Source organism: Schistocerca nitens, chromosome 4, assembly GCF_023898315.1.
Source record: "Schistocerca nitens isolate TAMUIC-IGC-003100 chromosome 4, iqSchNite1.1, whole genome shotgun sequence".
NCBI lineage: Eukaryota > Metazoa > Arthropoda > Insecta > Orthoptera > Acrididae > Schistocerca > Schistocerca nitens.
The window spans coordinates 988710824-988733209 of record NC_064617.1 but is presented as its reverse complement, the minus strand read 5'-3'; the positions used below and the strand labels follow the sequence as shown (position 1 = coordinate 988733209).

The 22386-nt window shown below is 43.8% G+C and overlaps 1 protein-coding gene across 1 annotated transcript in view; it reads left to right on the top strand.

Moving 5' to 3' along the window:
* LOC126253707 (neprilysin-4-like) overlaps positions 1 to 22386 on the top strand; it is an 823274-nt gene that overhangs the window by 650938 nt on the left and 149950 nt on the right. Inside the window, exon 7 of the mRNA XM_049955239.1 lies at positions 2330 to 2544. Within this exon, the coding sequence (XP_049811196.1) occupies positions 2330 to 2544 (215 nt within the window). The remainder of the gene's footprint in view (positions 1 to 2329; positions 2545 to 22386) is intronic.

The following is a 22386-nucleotide window of genomic DNA, read 5'->3' as shown; positions in this document are numbered from 1 at the left end:
TGAGTTGGTTTTAAACCATTTATTAATATCCATGAAAATATTATTAATAGATCTTTCTAGAAATACACTCGACATAATATTTATTGCAATACTTGTGTCATCTGCAAATAAAACGAACTCTGCTTCTGGCAGTGTAACTGACGAGAGATCATTAATGTACACAAGAAAAAGCAATGGCCCTAAGAAGGATCCTTGTGGGACACCACATGTAATTTCTTCCAATTCTGATGATGACTGATGACTTAATTCACTAGTCCCTTGCACTGACACCCTTTGTTTCCCGTTAGCGAGGTATGACTTGAACCATTTTGCAGCACTGCCCGTGACACCACAGAATTCTAATTTATTTAAAAGGATGTTGTGGTTCACACAGTCAAATGCCTTTGACAAATCACAGAAAATACCTGCTGCTTGTAATTTGTTATTTAATGAATTAAGTACATTTTCACTGTAGGTGTAAATAGCCTTCTCGATATCAGAACCCTTCAAAAATCCAAACTGTGTTCTTGATAATATGTTATTTGTGGTCAGATGGTTGAGAAGCTGCCTGTACATTACTTTTCCTAAACTTTTTGAGAATGCTGGCAAAAGTGAAATCGGTCTGTAGTTTGACGGCTTCTCTTTATCCCCTTTCTTGAATAGAGGCTTAACATCTGCATATTTTAGCCAGTCAGGAAATGTCCCAGTTATAATTGACTGGTTACACAAGTAACTTAGAATTGTACTAAACTCACAAGAACATGCCTTAATTAACTTTGTTGATATTTCATCGTAACCACTAGAATGCTTGTAACCTCCCCCTCACTTATCGTCCTTATTGACAGTGAAAAATTAAACCGTGTGTACCTAATGGAAATTTGGGGAAAGCAATAGTCACCGAAGTTAATCTGTCGGTAAAGAGGGAGGAAAGGGTTACATCTAAATGAAAAGGAAAAATGCTATTGAAACTGGTGGAAATTAATTTTGAAAAGGGGTAAAGTTAATAAAGAAAGTAAATGTGCGGCCGTTACGTTAACAATTAACTAGCAGTAATTAGATATTTGAGATTTGGGGGAAATTATGGTCGCCAGTCCTATGGACAATTACTATAGTAACTGAAAAAGAAAGGTTATTAGACATATAATTAGCACTAGAAGCGTGGCAACTGAAGGTTGACACGTGTAGTGTGAAAACTGAAAGTTTGTCAGAAGTAATAAATTTCGCTACACTCTGACTTAATTTAGCAAAATAATTAATAAAACCGGAAAATCGAAACTTAATTTAGTGACTGAAGTTAATAGTGAGCTTTCTTTCTGAAGCACATCGAAATTCAGTAAAATACGGTTAGTCTTGGACTACCTCAACAATCATTTCAAAAGCTACTTGAATCTACGCAATTTAGAAATAAGAGATTTAACTTTGAACTTGAATTAAATGATTCTGAACAATTAACAATAGTAAATTTTGGTACGTACCAAGCAGAGCTGCAGTCACAGGTAAGCTAAAATATGCTAACAAAACTCGCACTCTTAATTTGTGCTCGTGTAGTCTAAATATTGTAGCCAGCTATGAATACTTTAACTGAACTTTGAAATTAAAGCAGTGAAATCGAATTATATTATTTTAATGCTGGTGTTTGAATTCCAACGACACTCGGGTTCATTTCGGAAAAGGAAAGGACCCTGCTTGGCAATGCAATTGGGACAATGAGCAACAAAGGTTCATGCTAAGTTGCTGTAATTTTGTGGTGCAACAATTTTAAAAGCTGAGGTGTGCCATACAGTTCTGAAACTTTACGTGCTTCCAGTCTTCCTTGTTGGTTGATTGAAGGTTTGAAGTCGTCGATCGAGGAGGTGGCGACAGTCACTCATTGTCGGCCGTCGCTGTTGCAGAAGCTGGATGCTGGCGCGCCTTCTTCTCGACACGGTCACCAGGCGAAACGGGCTCTTGATGTGTGCCAGCTAATGCTTCAAAATAAGGAAAAAAATTTGCAGTGCAATAGATGGAAATAGGAGGATATGCATTTCCGGCGTTACATGCTTTGTTTTTAAAGATTTTATTAAGGATTTCTTTTGGTGAAGTGAGTGACATATTCATGTGGCTGGAGCTATTTGTAAAAGCTAGTTTCAGATATTCAAGGGCATTATTTACTGATCCTGACATACGGGCATATGTACATCCATTTTTTATAATGTGTGTGGACTCATTCCTCAGATTAGCTTCTGGTCCTGGGTCTATTTCTCCCGCACGAGCACAAACCCTCAGTGAAGCCTCGTCCTCTTGGCAGCAGTGCAGTGCAGTGCAGTGTGCGCAGGTGGGTGACGTTGCGGCGCGGCCGGTGTGTTGTCAGAGACGCTGGAGCGGCTGGGGGTGGAGCCGATGCTGGCGGTGATGCGGCAGCTGCGGGTGAGCGCCGGCCCTCCGGGGGGCGTGGCGGGCCAGAGGGACGCGCCCTTCGACTGGGTGCTCACCCTGGGCCGCGCGCAGCGCATGCTGGGCCTCAGCGCGCTCATCGGCTTCTGGGTCAGCCAGGACATGCGCAACACCTCGCGCAACCTCATGGTGGTCAGTGCACGCTCTTCCTTACTCCTACAGGGTGTACTCGTTCAGTTGTTACTGTCGCCTCCAGAAAGTACGGCTGCGGCTACGAATTTTGGTGATCGTAAGAAAAAAAAAAGTCCAGAACAGTCATAACATCACCTTTGCAGATGACTGGTTTCGGCCATCTCAAACGGCCATCTTCAAATAAAGATAAAATTTAAAATTTCTGTAGAGTTTGTTACGTCTTTGCATCTGACGTCTAGGGGTGACAGATTGGGTAATAACTTTTGTCAGGAACAAAGCATTCGCCGACGCTTTCTAGCGTCCTGTTGTACTTGTTATGCCCCTGAGAGGCAGCAGGGTGCAGACACTGTGTGCATGCAAATATCATGAGTGTTGCCTATAATACAGCCATCTGCTTCGTATAAAAGGGCTCAGCAAAATTAAAGTTCCTGATTCGCTTCTAAAATATCTTCCGCCGCTTACAAACTTTCATTCTTCAGGATTTCTTGTTGAAAATCTATCGGTCTACTGGGGTAAGCAGTATGCAGCTCACCTGAATAGTAGTCGCCGCTAGTTACACAATGTGATCAAAAGTATCCGGACGCCTGGCTGAAAATGACTTACAACTTCGTGGCGCCCTCCATCCGTAATGCTGCAATTCAGTACGGTGTTGGCCCACTCTTAGCCTTGATGACAGCTTCCACTCTCGCACGCATGCGTTCAATCAGGTCCTGGAAGCTTTCTTGGGGAATGGCAGCCCATTCTTCACGGAGTGCTGCACTGAGGAGAGGTATCGATGACGGTCGTTGAGGCCTGGAACGAAGTAGCCGTTCCAAACTATCTCAAACGTGTTCTATAGGACTCAGGTCAGGACTCTGTGCAGGCCAGTACATTACAGGAGTGTTATTGTCGTGTAACCACTCCGTGCATTATGAACAGGTGCTCGATCGTGTTGAAAGGTGAAATCGCCATCTCCGAATTGCTCTTCTACAGTGGGAAGCAAGAAGATGCTTAAAACATCGATATAGGTCTGTGCTGTGATAGTTGCAAGCAAAAAATAAGGGATGCAAGTCTCACCCATGAAAAACACGACCACACCATAACACCACCGCCTCCGAATTTTGCTGTTGGCACTACGCACGCTGGCAGATCTTCACCCTGCCATCGGATCGTCACATTGTCTACCGAGATTTCTCACTCCGCACAACGTTTTACCACTGTTCAATCGTCCAATGTTTATGCTCCTTACATCAAGCGAGGAGTCGTTTCGCATTTACCGGCGTGGTGTGTGGCTTATGAGCAGCCGCTCCACCATGAAATCGAAGTTTTCTCACCTTCCGCCTAATAAGTCAACACACGAGGTCGGCCTGTACGCTTTTGTGCTCTACGTGTCCCTTCACGTTATCACTTCACTACCACATCGAAAACAGTAGACCTAGGGATGTTTAGGCGTGTGGAAATCTCGCGTACAGTCGTATGACACAAGTGTCACCCAAACACCTGACCACATTCGAAGTCCTTGAGTTCCACAGAGCGCCCCATTCTGCTCTCTCACAATGTCCAGTGACTACTGAGGTCGCTGATATGCAGTACCTGGCAGTAGGTGGCAGCACAATGCACACAATATGAAAAACTCACATTTTTGGGGGTGTGCGGATACTTTTGATCACATAGTGTAGGTGAAATCACCTCGTCCCATGGCCTGCCAATACTGGATGGTTACAATGAAAGCGCGGCTACACACAAAGGTCCAATGTGGTCTGTTATTATCGTATGGCAGCGAAACGTGGTACATATATCAGTGTGGAACTGATTTACGCTGGAAAAAAAATTAGTTCAGCAACCAGGTGCAAATCTGGCACTGTGAGTGCAAGATAAACATGCAGAAATGTTCCTATATGTAATGGATCTGGAACAAGACGTCTGCAGAAAAGACCCAACAAATGAGAAAGGCCTGATGATGGTTTTATTATTAATCGCCACTTACACAGTTTGTTCAGTATTAGCATCAGGGACGCCGACGAGATGCAGGACAGAGCCAGATTTGCACCTGGTGACAAAAATTAGAATTAATTTTTTTCCAGCGTAAATCAGTTCCACATTGATAGAGCTACAAACTTTTGCTGCCATACGATAATTACAGCCGACACTGGACCTCTGTGAGTAGCTGCAGTTTAACTGAAACCACCTGGTGTTCGCCGGCCATGGGACAACGAGATTTCACCGTAGCAACGACTACTAACCAGGTGTGCTGCATAAGGCTTAGCCCAGGAAACTGATGGATTTTCAACAATAAAACCTTGAGAATGAAAGTCTCTAAGCAGCCAAAGACATTTTAGAAGCGAATCAGGAACTTTAATCTTGCTGGGACCTTTCATACGAAGCAGATGACTGTATCACAGGCAACACACACGGCATACGCACGCCACAGAGTGCCTGCGCGCTGCTGCTTTTCAGGGGCATAACCAGTACATACCACGTCAGTAGGTGCACTTTAATTACAACCGTACGGTACTAAAAGACGTCTATCGTCGTCGGGGGGCGTTAGCGAACATTTTGTATGTAACGAAAGTTGTTCCCCATGACGTGACCTATCATCCATAGACGTTTGATGCAAAGACTTTGAAAAAATCTTGTATAACAGTGCACTGCATGAAAATAGATGATTATGACCAATTTTCGTATGCTGCGTTGAGGTAAAATTTTAGTTTTTCTCAATCACGTACAATTTCTTCTGGATACCAGTTTTTTTTCTCTGTTACGGAAATATGCTTTAATTTAACTGAAACAGGTTTCATTTCACGAATAACAGGGAAACTTATTTTGATCTCTGTGTTTATCCATTTAGTGTTAAAACAATATCGGCATTGAGTCCGCCTTGATGCAAAACATCTTGTTACTTGTTTAATTATTTATTTCGCAAAATAGTTTCGGGGACAAATATCACCATCATCAGTGTTTTTTTTATCTAAAACATGCAGTAAACAGCATAGTTATACAAACACAGTAACGCATTATTACATTTTTACTATTTGTTTTTTGAAATGTAGTTTTCTATAGATACTTTCATACTGTTTATTGTATGTTATGGCATGTTTTTTAAGAATTATTGTCGCTGTTTGCGGCTTATTTTCTGTGCTTTTTTCTGTTGCCATTCTTTTCTCAGCATGCATTTAGTGTTAGCCATTATATACATTTGGTGAGTTTTCGTGCCATTTCGAAGAAGGGCTATTGGTGAACGGTGTAATGGGAATTACTGCAGTTATTCTAGGTTGTCCTTATGAGAAGTTTGTGATATATGAGTGTATTCTTTCAGAAACTTCAGTGCAAAATGTCTAAACGTGTAAATCACCCAATTTGTTTCCTTGCATTCGTGAGGCCAAAGGCGTTATCTTACTCCTTATTTAAGAAGGCGTACGGGTTGTATTTATTGGACGCCAAATACGATAGTTTATGCAAGATACAGATTTTACCATCTAGTTGACTGAGACTGATAATGCGTGGAATGCCTTCAAGCCAGTGTGTAGACCCTTTCTTGGATATCACAAATTTGATGACTATAAAGAGGTTGTAAATCGTGTGATAACAGGTTTCAACGTATGAATTGTCATATGTTACCAAAGTCACATTTCCTTGATTGCAGTTTTGACTTTTTCCCTCAGAACTTAAGGGATACATATGATGAACTCTGCGAACGTTTTCGTCAGGATAGCGTAGTGACGAAAGAGCGGTTTGTAAGGAGGTGGAACAGCACTTTGTTGGCAGAATATTGTTGGTCCTTAGAAACACGGTGGCACATGAATCTAAAATAAAAAGACCAAAATGTCCTTTGAAACTTATCCCTGGGTGAAATATTTGTCTTTCCTAGGTTTGAACATTATTTTTCATCTTTATACATAAAACTTGAGCCTACGTGTGTTTATCCTGGCAAAACTCGAAAAGTACTCCATTGATCGACATGAAATTTTGACACAACGTTGCGTTCGAATACACGTGTTTTTCCATGAAATGTATAAAGGGAAAACCTTATTATCAAAAATTTCGATACGTTCTTGACAGATTTACTTCAAATATTTACACGTTGTTGTAATGGACAATCGGACGGACAATAGACTACATATTTTAATTAACATAATATATAATTGAAATATATAAAGAGGAAACACTGTTATCAAAAATCTAAAAAAGTAGTTTAGAGATTTATTTCAAATTTTTACACCTGACCCTAATGAACGTTTGGACGAATAAGCAGTGAAATGTTGTTAGCAAAAGTCTCGAAACATTCTTCATCAGCTTGCTTCAAACTTTAAACGATACTCTGTTAAACAAACAGATTACAGAATCTTAACTCGCAATAGCAATAAGAAAAACTCAAGGTAAGAGAGAAGGTAGGAGATGGACAGAGGAGTAGGAGGAAATTGAGGTAGACAGTGGAAAGAAGGAGTGGACACGGGGGGCAGAAGGAGAGAGAGGGGAAGGAGGAGAAGATAGACAGAGAGAAGGGGAAGAGGGGATGGGCAGAGAGACGGGGATGGGGGAGGAGATGGAAAGATAAAGATTGGAGAAGGAGATCAGGAAGTGCTTGCTCTTTTCTTTCTTTTCCATTTAACCAGACTGAACCACAGCAAAACGTTGCCAGAAACAGCCAGTAAACAATAAAACTGTACTTTTGGAAAAAGGCTTGTAGTAGGATTTTTTTAATCATTATTCCTCGCAACCATGGCAAGTGAAAAATCATAATTCCTTCCAGAGGGTAGGCGAATAGTTAGTAATTTGGGACGTCACATTTCGTATTATAAAATAATGAGGCGATAAAGTTCTCATATGTGCTCTCTAGAGAGGCAACTATCGACTCTGGGGAAGGCAATGATACTACAGCACGCTTACCCACTAAGAATACAGTCGCTGTCGCAATTAAAGTTCCACATTCTGATCTTAATGGCTGCTGTTGCAGTAGATAAATGTTTTGGATAGGTCTTCGTTTCACGATCTGTAGTAGTACATACTTCGTCATGTCTCCATAACATAATTGGGCCAACATGTGAAACCACCACATTCCCTGTCACTAGGTGAGAGTGTTGTGGTCCTACTGCGCTTTTCCGACTGCCGCCACGTAACAGAAACTTAATACACTGATTGGCGGCGACGCGTCGTGGCTTAGAAGCACTGAGAACTTGGTAAATAGCTAGAGGGAGCTGGCACCTCATCTTGAAGTCACTTAATTCCCGTATATTCCGGGGGGAGGGGGGGAGAGGGGAGGAGGCGATGACCTCTGACGCCATGTTCAATGACATCCAGATGTGTTCTACCGGGTTCAGATCTGATGAGCTGCGGGACCAGCACATCAACTGGAACTCGCCACTGTGTACCTCGAACCACTCCATCACACTCCTGGCCTTGTGGCAAGGCGCATTGTCTTGTTGAAAAATGCCACTGCCCTCGAGAAACATGATCATCGTCTGCCTCATGTATCGTTATATCCAAATGATTTATGCATGTTAAGTAACATTCAGAACCGATGACGGCACCTTTAGTGTGTTGAAACCGGTCATCTAGTAAATAGTGTTTAAGCGATCTTGGCTTTTGAATTATTTACACAAAAGCGTAACAATCGAGAAAATCTTTTCAGTACTGTGTTTAATAGTTACGTTATTACTCTAGTATACACCAACAACCAGTAACTGAAATCAAATTAAGGTAAAGTATTACCAAAAACCCGTTGCAAATTAAAACATTTTCAAATAGAAACTATTGGAAACGAACACAAAGTTCGATTTTCAGGACAGTTAAAATTGTGACGAGATTAAATAAAGTCAGCTCACTTTGCAAGTATTCCATTATCTTCAATGGTAAAAGACTGTCTGTTTCAAGGTAGAAGATTGCGCATTATCGATGAAGTATTTGTTACCTGTTCCCATATTATATTAACAGTTCTAAAAATATATAACATTTAGTGGCCATAAAATACTGTACGTAGAAAATTAAGGATAAATTCCAAACAGCTTTAATATACAATGACGCAAAAAAAAAAAGTCGCACCACCAAGAAGGAGTTGTGCGACATAAACAAAAGTTGGTAGGCGTGTTTCTACGTCTGAAAGATGATGTCTATTCAAATTTCGCGCCAATCGCATGGCGTTAGTAGCGCCGTTATGAGGATGCAAATCAGGTTTGCTTTTAACATGCTGTAACGGTCGTGGACGTTGCTCTCCTTCGAGACTGGGCGTGGTGAGTTGATGTTAATCAAAAATGGCGATAAGGGGTCAAAGACGCTGTTATCAACACCTTACTGATTTTTCACGAGATCGTGTAATAGAGCTACGAGAAGCTGCGCGTTGCTTCTGCGATATTGCAGAAAGACTCTGGAGATCGCAGAAAGACTGGAGGAATACAGCCACTGTACATGATTACTGGCAGTGGTCATGGCGTGAACGTACGGTGGCAAGAAGGCCGGGTCCCGGACGGCAACGAGTCACTGCCGAGAGGAAAGAGCCACGTGGCACTGCCGAGAGGGAGGAGCACCGTGTTGGGCGTGACTCTGGCGCATCGCACAGCATCCGCAGCAAGAATTTGAGCAGTTAGCAGTACAGTAATACAACCAACTGTTACAAATCTGTTACATTCAAGAGCAGCTCCGAGTCAGACGTCCTGTAGCGTGCATTACACTGATCCCAAACCAGCTACAACTCATTGGAGATTGAAGAGCAGGGTGAGGGTCTGTTGTGTTTTCTGATCAACACTGATACTGCCTCGGTGCCACTGATGGCTGTGTGTTGGCTAGATTAAGGCCACTTGAGTGCCTGCAACAAAACTGTCTTCGTGCTACAGACAATGGCCCTACACCCGGTGTCACGTTCCCAGGCGCGATTTCGTATGACAGTAGGAGTACTCTCGTCGTGGTTATCCCACGCAACCTCATTGCAAATTTCTACGTCAGTCTGCTTATTCGACCTGTTGCGCTGTCATTCATGAACACCATACCAGGGGGGTGATTTCCGGGTCCGATTCCCGACGGGGTCAGGTATTTTCACCTGCCTCGAGATGACTGGGTGTTTGTGTTGTCCTCGTCATTTCATCATCATTCATGAAAGTGGCGAGATTGGACTGATCAAAGGTTGGGAATCGGCACGGGGGCTGATAACCACGTAGTTGAGCGCCCCACAAACCAAACATCATCATCAGGGGGTGATTTCCAAAAGCATACCACTCGTTCAGATTCCACTGTTGTAGCCCAGCATGCTCTGCAGAGTATCGACATGTTGCCTTACCTCGCTCGATCACCAGATCTGCTTCCAACCGAGCACATATGGAACATCATAGGACGACAACCCCAGCGTCATCCAGAAACAACAGCATTAACAATCCCTGTATTGACCGACGAAGTGCAACAGGCATGGAATTCCATCCCACAAACTGACATCCGGCACCTATACAACACAATGCGTTCACTTTTGCATGCTTGCATTTAACATTCTGGCGGTTGCACCGGTTATTAATGTACCAGCATTTCACATTTTCAACTGACGGGGAATCTCGTGCTTACGTTAACCTGTGATCTAGCAATGTCATGCACATAAGTATGTTACCTACACAAAGGAGTCCCCAAAACTTCACTATTCGACGTTAATTTTTTTTCTTTATACATCCATATTTAAATTGGATGATGGTGGGACATCAGCTGGTATAATTTTTATTAAAAATGGAACTCCTCCAGATGTACTTAAGATTTCATATTTATTTGGCTACTAGCTTCAACGTTGCGTCGAAACTAGTTACTGCCAGCCATCCATGTGGAGCACGTATTGGTCTCACCGTGGACTTCTAGTACTCAGCCAAACACAACTGATATCATCAAAGTGTACGGGCCTGAAGATAACGTTCACGCAAGGTCGAAACTAGTAGCCAAATAAATATGAAATCTGGAGGAGTTTCATTTTTAATAAAAATTATTTTTTTGGTGTTGCGATTTTCCCGTCAGTGTATTTACAAATGCGATGCATAACACAATCTCATGCGTAACAATAAGAGCTGTAGAAAATGGCCGAAACTGCGTCATGTGATCCTAAAATCAGTCTCTAGAGTAAAGTACCAACAAAGAAACATGGTGTGTTCCTAGGTATACTATCCTTTACATGCAATACTCACCTCTGTGATAGATAGCTTCAGACAATGATGTCAGAGGAATCAGTTGAAAGACTGAGTACGCGAACAAAGCACGCGCCAACAATATAACCAAGGAACAATTATCTGCGAAATGAGTTACTGAAACCAATGAGCCCGATACGTGATCCTTAATCGTGCCACACTTACACACTATATCTTAAATACCATAAAACAGGAAGCGGGATGGAATCATGGTTGGTAGTCACAGTTTAAAATTAAGACAGTTTATTGACATTACCCCTTTAAAAATTGACAATTACAAATTGTGGACGATCCACTACATAAAGCTTTGCAAATACAATTAGAAACACAAGGCACTCAATACCTTAACAAACAATTCCAAATTTAAAAAAAAAAAAGGTTACTAACAAACATGAGAAATTCAAACTCCCTTATAGGACTTCCCTCAAAATAGATATAATGAAGACAATTACAGCTAAAGGGTGACTTAATAACCCTTTAACATTAGTGCTAAGCTAAGATGTCATTACGTAACATGATAGAACGACTTAAATTTTAAAAAAAAACTACAACAGAAACACTGATCTTTAAAAATAAATATTCACGTGCTCAGACATGTTAAAAAATACTAGAAAAAGCTCCACAAGGAACTCAGCAGATGCTATGCAGTTTAAGGTTTAGCCAGTTGTCAGTCCCTAATATTTAAGAAAACAAGTTCATATACAAACATGGTACATACAATATACAAGGTGGTCCATTGATCGTGACCGGGCTAAATATCTCACGAAATAAGCGCCAAACGAAAAAACTACAAAGAACGAAACTTGTCTAGCTTGCAGGGCGAAACCAGATGGCGCTATGGTTGGCCTGCTAGATGGCGCTGCCATAGGTCAAACGGATGTCAACTGCGTTTTTTTCAATAGAAACCCCCTTTTTTACTACATATTCGTGTAGTATGTACAGAAATATGAATGTTTTAGTTGAACCACTTTTTTCGCCAAGGCGCTGGCACTACCAAAAGTTTCTGCCCGAATCACAAAGACATTGCAATAAGTCTGAAACCTAGAACACTCGGCAGAACGTTTGACTCACGTACACATGGAAAACTGTATTAATAGAGTGCAGGCTTTAAAAACGGCAACATAAAATTATTTGATTCCAAGAGACACAAAGCACTCGTGAAACTGAGAAAATTTTCAAATAACGGCCACCATTTAACTAGGCCAACTGAACGCTGAAGTTCAAGACATTAGTCAGTAAGAATCAATACGCAAAGAAGTGGGATACGGAAGTACTAAGGAATGACGAGATACGTTCGAAGTTCTCTAACGCTATAGATACAGCAATAAGGAATAGCGCAGTAGGCAGTACAGTTCAAGAGGAATGGACATCTCTAAAAAGGGCCATCACAGAAGTTGGGAAGGAAAATATAGGTACAAAGAAGGTAGCTGCGAAGAAACCTTGGGTAACAGAAGAAATACTTCAGTTGATTGATGAAAGGAGGAAGTACAAACATGTTCCGGGAAAATCAGGAATACAGAAATACAAGTCGCTGAGGAATGAAATAAATGGGAAGTGCAGGGAAGCTAAGACGAAATGGCTGCAGGAAAAATGTGAAGACATCGAAAAAGATATGATTGTCGGAAGGACAGACTCAGCATACAGGAGTCGATTTAGAAGAGATAGGGGATCCAGTATTACAATCGGAATTTAAAAGAGCTTTGGAGGACTTACGGTCAAATAAGGCAGAAGGGATAGATAACATTCCATCAGAATCTCTAAAATCATTTGGGGAAGTGGCAACAAAACGACTATTCACGTTGGTGTGTAGAATATATGAGTCTGGCGACATACCATCTGACTTTCGGAAAAGCATCATCCACACAATTCCGAAGACGGCAAGAGCTGACCAGTGCGAGAATTATCGCACAATCAGCTTAACAGCTCATGCATCGAAGCTGCTTACAAGAATAATATACAGAAGAATGGAAAAGAAAATTGAGAATGCGCTAGGTGACGATCAGTTTGGCTTTAGGAAAAGTAAAGGGACGAGAGAGGCAATTCTTACGTTACGGCTAATAATGGAAGCAAGGCTAAAGAAAAATCAGGACACTTTCATAGGATTTGTCGACCTGGAAAAAGCGTTCGACAATATAAAGTGGTGCAAGCTGTTCGAGATTCTGAAAAAAGTAGGGGTAAGCTATAGGGAGAGACGGGTCATATACAATATGTACAACAACCAAGAGGGAATAATAAGAGTGGACGATCAAGAACGAAGTGCTCGTATTAAGAAGGGTGTAAGACAAGGCTGTAGCCTTTCACCCCTACTCTTCAATCTGTACATCGAGGAAGCAATGATGGAAATAAAAGAAAGGTTCAGGAGTGGAATTAAAATACAAGGTGAAGGGATATCAATGATACGATTCGCTGATGACATTGCTATCCTGAGTGAAAGTGAAGAAGAATTAAATGATCTGCTGAACGGAATGAACAGTCTAATGAGTACACAGTATGGTTTGAGAGTAAATCGGAGACAGACGAAGGTAATGAGAAGTAGTAGAAATGAGAACAGCGAGAAACTTAACATCAGGATTGATGGTCACGAAGTCAATGAAGTTAAGGAATTCTGCTACCTAGGCAGTAAAATAACCAATGACGGACGGAGCAAGGAGGACATAAAAAGCAGACTCGCTATGGCAAAAAAGGCATTTCTGGCCAAGAGAAGTCTACTAATATCAAATACCGGTCTTATTTTGAGGAAGAAATTTCTGAGGATGTACGTCTGGAGTACAGCATTGTATGGTAGTGAAACATGGACTGTGGGAAAACCGGAACAGAAGAGAATCGAAGCATATGAGATGTGGTGCTATAGACGAATGTTGAAAATTAGGTGGACTGATAAGGTAAGGAATGAGGAGGTTCTACGCAGAATCGGAGAGGAAAGGAATATGTGGAAAACACTGATAAGGAGAAGGGACAGGATGATAGGACATCTGCTAAGACATGAGGGAATGACTTCCATGGTACTAGAGGGAGTTGTAGAGGGCAAAAACTGTAGAGGAAGACAGAGATTGGAATACGTCAAGCAAATAATTCAGGACGTAGGTTGCAAGTGCTACTCTGAGATGAAGAGGTTAGCACAGGAAAGGAATTCGTGGCGGGCCGCATCAAACCAGTCAGTAGATTGATGACAAAAAAAAAAAAAACTGAACGCTTCTACACCGTCTTAAGGTTCTACTATGAAAGTCCCGCCATAACAATAAAGTTTAAAACCTCTGAGTGCGTCGATGAACAAACAATTACGACGACTTACTCCATATCAGGTACACAGTACGAGGGAGCTGTTTACACAGCCTCACCGCTTCCCTTCAAATTTTGTTCCCAGCGAAGTCACAGAACTTGTGTCTCCAAGCTGCCCAGCCAATTTCACACCACAACGTGTAACGGTCATCACGTTTTTTCGGAGGCCGTTGACACTCGTCTCCCCGCGAATGTCACGGGATCTCGAGGGTTACCCGACGAAGGCTAACAACCAACTCGCTTGGCCTGCCAAACCGCAAGATAAGACACGCGCAAAGCAAAGATAGCTTTCCTCAACTACAATCGATCTCAATGATACATAAACAAAATAAGACTGGCGCCAGCTCGCCACGGCTCAGAGCCCTGTTTCGTGTAAATGAACAAAAACGTCACGACCTCCTGATGATGAATCGGACCGTGTGTCTGCACTGACGGGCTACTTCAAGTTTATAAAAAGGAGGGAATATTAGAGTTAAACGTCCCTCCGATGACCAGCCCATCAATGACGATGCCATGAGCGATAGAACGAACTCTCCAACTGGGGAAATATGGGACAGCATTATCCTTAAACCGCTTGAGGAAATGAAAGAAAACTTATATACGGATGATCGCCGATTTGAACTTCTGTCCATCCGAATACGAATGTAGTGTCTTACAACTCTACACGTCGTTGGTCACGTCTCCTGCTTGAAGGGCATAGAAATTCATTGGAAAACAACTGCGTTAAACGGATCGACCTATCAGCAGCAGCAGGCTGACCCAGCGTTCCCCTGCACACATCTGCTGGGCGGCGGTTACTGTTTGTTATCGAACAAGCGTCGTAAATCGGGCGGCGCAGCCCCTGGCGGTGCGGCAGGCCCGCAGCTCACGCAAACTGCCCGCCGCCGGACCGCTCCTGCAGATACCCCGCGACGGCCCGGCGGCCATCCAGCTGTTACGAGCCTCTCAGGCCGGAGTTATTGTAGCCCGGCCCGTGTTTTACGGCCCGTGCGCCGCAGCGCCGTCGCCTTCCCACGACACGAGTGGCTGCCGGTCGCGCTGTGAGCCTCTGCGGTCGTGAATTTGGCCCATCCGCTATATTGTGTATTTCAGATATCTCTAAAAATCAGGCCGTCTGCTTCCATAGAAGGAAAATCATAATCTTGATTGACGTCGGAAGCTCCACGGGGCTGTAGGAAGGCTGCAACGGTGGAAGACAGCAGCGAAATACTAGAATGACCTGCAAAGGATCGACGGTTGGCGGTAAGTAAATGTAACGCATTGTGCCTCAACAGCTGACGAGACCGATAGGGGTATTGGTGATAAACCACTGAAAACAGTGTCAACCTAAGATATCTATGCATAATCATCTCGAGAGACCTAAAAAGGAAATGAAATTAATTCTAGGCAAAGCAGAAACCAGGCTGTGATTCACTGGGAGAATATTAAAGAAGTGTACATTATCCACGAAATAAGTTGATTTACCTGGCTATAAATACGAACCAGTCGCTTTTTTGGATTTTTGATACGATTTGTTGTGTCATTAACTAGCTTTCGAGTCACTGCAGGCTCGTCAACATATGGAGGTGATACAGGAAAATTATATCGTCGAGTAAGTGTAGCTAGATGTTGTGACGACTGGGCTGCCGAAAATGACGAAATGTTAGTAGTCGGTAACGAAATGTTTATGGAGCGGGAATGTTGTTGCGTTTCGGATATTTACAGTTCACTGCATCGTGGTATCTGAAGAAAATCCGTTCCCATACTGTACCTAGCTGGTGTAGACACAAATACACACAGAGTGTACACTGAGGAGCCGAAGAAAACGGTAGACCTGCCCAGTATCGTGTAGAGCCTAGGCGAACACGCAGAGGTACAGAACCACTGAAGATGAGCCCCCAGGGCTCGAAATGCATCTTTGTCTTGAAATAAAATCACGATTGTGACCGAAGGCGGTTGTTCTTTATTTCACAAGGATAAATATGTTGCAGGAAAAAAATTAGTACAGCCATTTAGAGGTCTCCAGTTCAGTCAAAATTTATCATTGCAACAATGCATAATGTGTACGTGAAATAATTACAAGTACAGATCAATAGTACAAGCTGATCTGAGATGCCTGTATCGACCAATGCTGAAACACCTGTACTAGTACGAGGTGAAGCCTCCATTGACGGCAATACAGCCGCTGACTCTCGGTTCCAGTGGATTGTACAGATGGTGAATACTGTGTACTTCATGCTACGGCTGCACGTAGTTCTGTAAGAGGTGTTGGCTGACGAGTCGCACGAGTCCTTCTCGCCCTATCGTATCCCACAAGTGCTCGATCTGAGGCAAGTCCGGAGATCGTGCTGGCCAGGGAAACTGCTGCGTGCCTTGCAGAGCACGCTGAATTTCATGGGCAGTGTGTGGGCGGCCATTATCCTGTTGGAACAACACATCACGTTACTGCTGCAAGAACGGCAAAAGAACGGGCCTAACAACATTCTGCGCCGTACCGAGCGCTGGTTAGCGTCCCCTCCAGAAACACCAAAGATGAACGAGAGTTGTAGCCTATCGCATCCTAGACAATGATGCCTGAAAAAAATGGTTCAAATGGCTCTGAGCACTATGGGACTTAACTTCTGAGGTCATCAGTCACCTAGAACTACTTAAACCTAACTAACCTAAGGACATCACACACATCCATGCCCGAAGCAGGATTCGAACCTGCGACCGTAGCAGCAGCGCGGCTCCGGACTGGAGCGCCTACAACCGCACGGCCACCGCGGCCGGCAGTGATGCCCGAGGTGGACCCAGTGTGTCCTGGACGAATGCACTCTTGTGCGACAGCACCAACCAGGTCTACGTCGTACGCGCAAAGGACCGCCACTTGGGTGCAGCCAGAATCAGCTTCCATCGCTGAAGACGACGGCGCGCCACTCCATCTTCCAAGCGATCCTCTGACGACACCAGTGCAACCGTGCACGTCGATGCTGTGGCGTGGGTGGAGGACGGGCTAGAGGTGCGCGTACCCGTAGTCCCACTGATAATAAGCGGTTCGGAACACTTGTTGTCGACACGTCTGGGCTGTGTGCCGTGGTAGCTGTACGGCCTGCCGCTGCTGCCTTTACGATACGACGATCCTGGCGCGCGTCTGTGATGCATGGACGTCCAAAATCTCGTCTATGGACGTGAGAGTGTTCACGTGACCGGTGGTACCAGCAACGTTGCTCAAGTGACGCAGAGCTACCGGCTTGTGAGGCAATTCTCCGAAAGGACCGTCCCGCCACTCGGAAATCCTTGACACGTTTCAAACTCGCTCATTTGGCTGCAGGAAGCACGAATGCGTCTCCGTGCCATGGTTTCCTGCTTGGTCCACACTTTTGCGCCAAGCGGAGCCTTCTGGCCGTGAGCATTCCCCATTAAAGGGTACACGCAGATCGCGTTGCGACGGGGCGGAAAATAAGTGCGGTTGAAGAGATCACACGAATGTGCATATACAAAGGTTCGTTAAAAAATGTCAGTGCAAATTTTGGCTCTCACGTAAGTTTCAGGAGATGATTTCCACACTTGCTGTATTACTGCACTGTTCCACATCCGCGCATTAGTTATAGTTTTGAATTATAGCAGTTTATGCTAGGGAACAAAAATTAGGCGATTATCATAGCAAAATCATTTTTCACGACACAGTTCAATCACTATTTATTGACGTTGTCCTTTTCTTTCACACAATGAAATTATCACTGGTGAGACGGTTTACAGTTTTACTTTAATAATAATTTGACTCCGAGCCCCCAATAGCCTTAATGTAGGCTGCTATAATCGAAAGTTATTCAGTCAACTCGAACATAACCACAAGTCCCACTGTTCTCTTCGTTCTAACGGTTTTGGAGCGAAATCACAGATCGCCACATGTTCAGTTACGTAGATGTATACCTCGTATTTCGTACTCCCACAAATAGTCGTTGCACTTCCAGTTCACCAAATATATGCTTGCACACTTGCACTATTAAACAATACTCTTTATCGAAATAAATCGGCGTGAAAAAAATTCTTACTAAAAAGACCACAAGGGCGAACTACAAGTTGGGCTCGCTTACCATCCACCGGCCAACTCCGCCACCCACACACTCACCGACTGCCCAACGACTGCCCCCCCCCCCCCCAGCCAAGATGGCCATTCCCTGATATAGGCTCGGTGTCTACTACCCCCCCCCCCCCCCCGGTTATGCAAGTACCAATCTCACCAGTGAAGGTTACAAATTTTGACACATGCATCCCTCAACAGAAATAAGTAAACCATAGGAACCGCGCTAAAAAGTGCATGTTATTTACTACTTCACATTAATTTCCAGGATTATTCTATCGTCTGTAAATCAAGTTTTAGTTTTTTGCAAAATTTCGCACTTAGCGCAGATTTGTTTGTTTACGTCTTTGCTGCAAAGTTTTAACATAAAACTGCATAGAGTACCGATTTTAGACGTAATCTATAGCGTTTCACACATTACGCTGCTCAAAATATTCATATGTATAATAATTAATTGATCATGGTCGATAAATGTTAATAATAATTTGGAAACAATAACAAGTACTGCAATTTAAGTGTATCGTATAACTTAACTAGTTTAAAATACGTTTGATGCCACCCAAACTATTATATAGCGCCGTTCTTTGCGTCATGAATCTTCTATTGAATTTTATAAACAATTTCCCATCAAACTTTGTTTATTACTCTTTACGGGCTTAATTATTTATGAATCTTAACATATGACTACGGCACTCGATCCGCTATGACGAAACGTTTTAATGAGTGCTCGTCCATCCCTGTAAGTTGTTATTTACTATTTTTATTAATCTTTCAGTATTCGTGATGTTAACCGATTTTCAACTTACTATAACTTTTGCGTCTCCTGACTTAAAATAAAGATCGATCTTTCGGAAGGTCTATATCCCTGACCACAATCCACTGCCGCATCGCTCTTCACCGTAAGTTACATAGTTTTCGCGTAATGCGCGAAAAACCAAACAATGTACCAAGCAAAGGGCCACGTGGCCGCCCGGCGACGGAGACCATCCCACCGACCGTTGCAAATCTGGCGCGGGCGCGCCACGCGCTTCCGTGAATGGCGCACCATGTCGTGCGCTCTCTCTCCACAGAGCAGTCCTTGCGTACTAGACCTATTTATCTAGTAACGGGGATTTGTACTGTCACAGCGTTCAGGTAGCCTACACCACTACGCTATCTATTGGCAGGCGATGTTTCAACCATTATGAGTGCATCTACTATCCCCTGGTACTATATACGGACATTGGATCGAAAGGTCGCCTTTCGAGATGTACTAAATTTTATCCAGCTGTGTAGTACTTCTTGCAACATACAGCTGGCTTAATAACCGCGACACGGAAGGGTACAGACCGCCTTGCCTCCGCCGTACCATCCACAAATGTATTAGAAAGGAAGAGAAGTAATGCTGTTACACTGTGCACTCGCTCGTTTCCGTAGTGTGAGCGTGCTTGCAGACGATACTGGGCCACTTCCAGCGGCACGCGCAAATGTCGCACTAATTAATCAAGCTGAGAGCGGCGACGCGAAGAATTTGCTGCGACAGTCGCTCCGCGAGAACCGCAGAATGCGTAAGTAGGGCGCGGAACGCTCTGCCGCCGTGGCGGGCGGCTGCACTCGTGTTAATGAAACTTGTCGCCGTTTGTCTGGCTGGGCCGGATGCACGGGCCGGCCTCGCGGCCCCTGCGGCTGCGCCCACCACGCCACGCCACACACCCCGCCTGCGCCCATTTCCCGGAAGCTATTCTGCGCCCCATTATCGGCGCCATATATCGGCCGGCCCGGCACCCCGCAACGACTGCGCATCGCTAAGTGAATGCCGCGCTACACCGTCCCGCCCCCAGCCTAGCCTAGCCTCCAATCCCGCGACTCCCAGGAGAGCACTCGCCTCTGTGTGTGGCAGACTCGCCGACAAAGGTGTCGCGGCACACCTTACTGTGCTAACCCGCATCTCCAGTGGAGATGGCTGGTTGATTTGTGGAAGGAGACGAACAGCGAGTTCATCGGCCCCATAGTATTAGGGAACGGTGGAGAAGGAAGTGCCCTTTCAAAGGAACCATCCCAGCATTTGCCTGAAGCGATTTAGGGAAATCACGGGAAACCCAAATCAGGATTGTAAGAAAATAAAACGCCTGCAGGTGTTCTTATGATCTTATTTATTGTTCTGCTGCCATTTTCGACGCTCCAATGGGCCATCTTCAGGCCTTAGTTGATGCTGAAGGTGTTATAACCATCGATATATACGACTATTGGAGAGACAACATCACAGTTACAGATGGTCTGCGTAAACCATTTATGTCGGCCTCTGATGCATCATATATATGGATCGTGATTACACCTTCAGCATCAACTAAGCCTTGACGATGGAGCACTGAAGCGCCGAAACTGGTAGCTACACTATAAATAAGAGTAGAAGGACGGCTACAGGCGTTTCAAAATGGATCAAATGACTCTGAAAACTATGGGACTTAACATCTGAGGTCATCAGTCCCATAGAACTCTAAATCTAACTAACCTAAGGACATCACACACATTAATGCTCGAGGCAGGATTCGAACCTGCGACCGTAACGGTCACGCGATTCCGGATTGAAGCTCCTAGAACCGCTCGGCCACACTGGCCGGCACAGGCGTTTCATTTTCTTACAATAGCGAAAGATCGTGGTTCCCCAGACCTCCACTCAAAAGGATGGACAGACAAATGATAATTTAAGAGAGGCTGGCTGCAGGTTTGAACCGTCGTCATCCCGAATGCGAATCCAGTGAGAGTGCTAAAGTGTAGCCCTCTTACTGTAACCTACAACCCCGTTCGTTTCCGAATAGTCAGCTGAGTTCTTGATTGTACTATATGCACAAAATTTCGAGGACCCACCCAGTCGTTTTCTTCAGATGCTACGACCATTGTTGACTTGCTCACTCGTTCCACCAGCTTTCCAAGCAGACTGTCAACTATTTTTCGTGTCGTGCCGCTGTTTAAAGCGTCACGGAATCTACAGACGTAAACCTCATTTCTGGAGTACCCCAATGAATGTTATAGCACCATTCGTGTTACTACATAAACTAGTAATCACCCCTTCCGATGCCATGTATAAAAGACCTGCATACATCTCGTAAGTTTACAAATGAGTTAATAGGTTAAATATTTGACGTTAAGCCCGTAAAACCTTTATCGCTGAGGACACAGAGCTCTAATTGTGTTGGGTTTTTCTTTTAGTTTTGCGTTATCCATCCACTGAAAAATTTAGAAAAAGACTTGAAATTATGCTCAAGGTCTGTTGTAAGGAACTAAGTGCTCTCATTTTGCAATACTATAGTCTGGATAATTTATGATCCGTATTAAGCAAAATCAATTTTTTCACGCATATCAACGTTTATGACCTCATACGTTCTCAAAAGCAAGGAATATATCATTAAGAGTTCTGTGGGAATTCCACTGTTAAAAGCAGAGGAGAGAGCGGATAGGTGGAAAGCGTACTATTAATGCCTCTGTGAGGGTAGGCACTTATCTGTCGACTTGATGTAAGTAGAAGTAGGAGTCGACCGGGAAGAGTTAGGAGCTCCAGTTTTAGAATCAGAATTTAAAAGAGCTTCGGAAGACTTAAGATCAAGTAAGACAGAAGGGATAGATAACATCCCATCGAAATTTCTAAAATCGTTGGGGGAAGTGGCAACAAAACGGCTATTCACGTTGATGTGTCGAATGTATGAGACTGGTGATATAGCATCAGACTTTCGGAAAACATCATCCGCACAATTCCGAAGACTGCAAGAGCTGAAAAGTGCGAGAATTGTCGCACGGTGAGCTTAGCAGTTCATGCATTCAAATTACTGACAAGAATAATATACACAAGAATGGAAAGGAAAATTGAGGATCTATAAGATGACTATCAGTTTGGCTTTGGGAAAGGTAAAGGCACGAGAGAGAAACTTCTCACGTTGCGATTGATAACGTTCATTGGATTTGTCAACACGGAAAACGCCTTCGACAATGTAAAATATCCGAAATTATGAGCCCGCATCTCGTGGTCGTGCGGTAGCGTTCTCGCTTCCCACGCCCGGGTTCCCGGGTTCGATTCCCGGCGGGGTCAGGGATTTTCTCTGCCTCGTGATGGCTGGGTGTTGTGTGCTGTCCTTAGGTTAGTTAGGTTTAAGTAGTTCTAAGTTCTAGGGGACTGATGACCATAGATGTTAAGTCCCATAGTGCTCAGAGCCATTTGAACCGAAATTATGAGAAAAAAGCGGCAAGATATACAGAGTGGCGAATAATATACGTATGTAGAAGAACCAAGAGGGAATAATAAGGCTGGAAAATCAAGAGGAGAACCGCATCGGAAATGACTCCGCTACCTGCGTTGGCCGTTCGCTGCAGCACGGGAAGACAGGATCTGTTTACCTTGAGGCTTTCTTCTTTCTTGTTGAA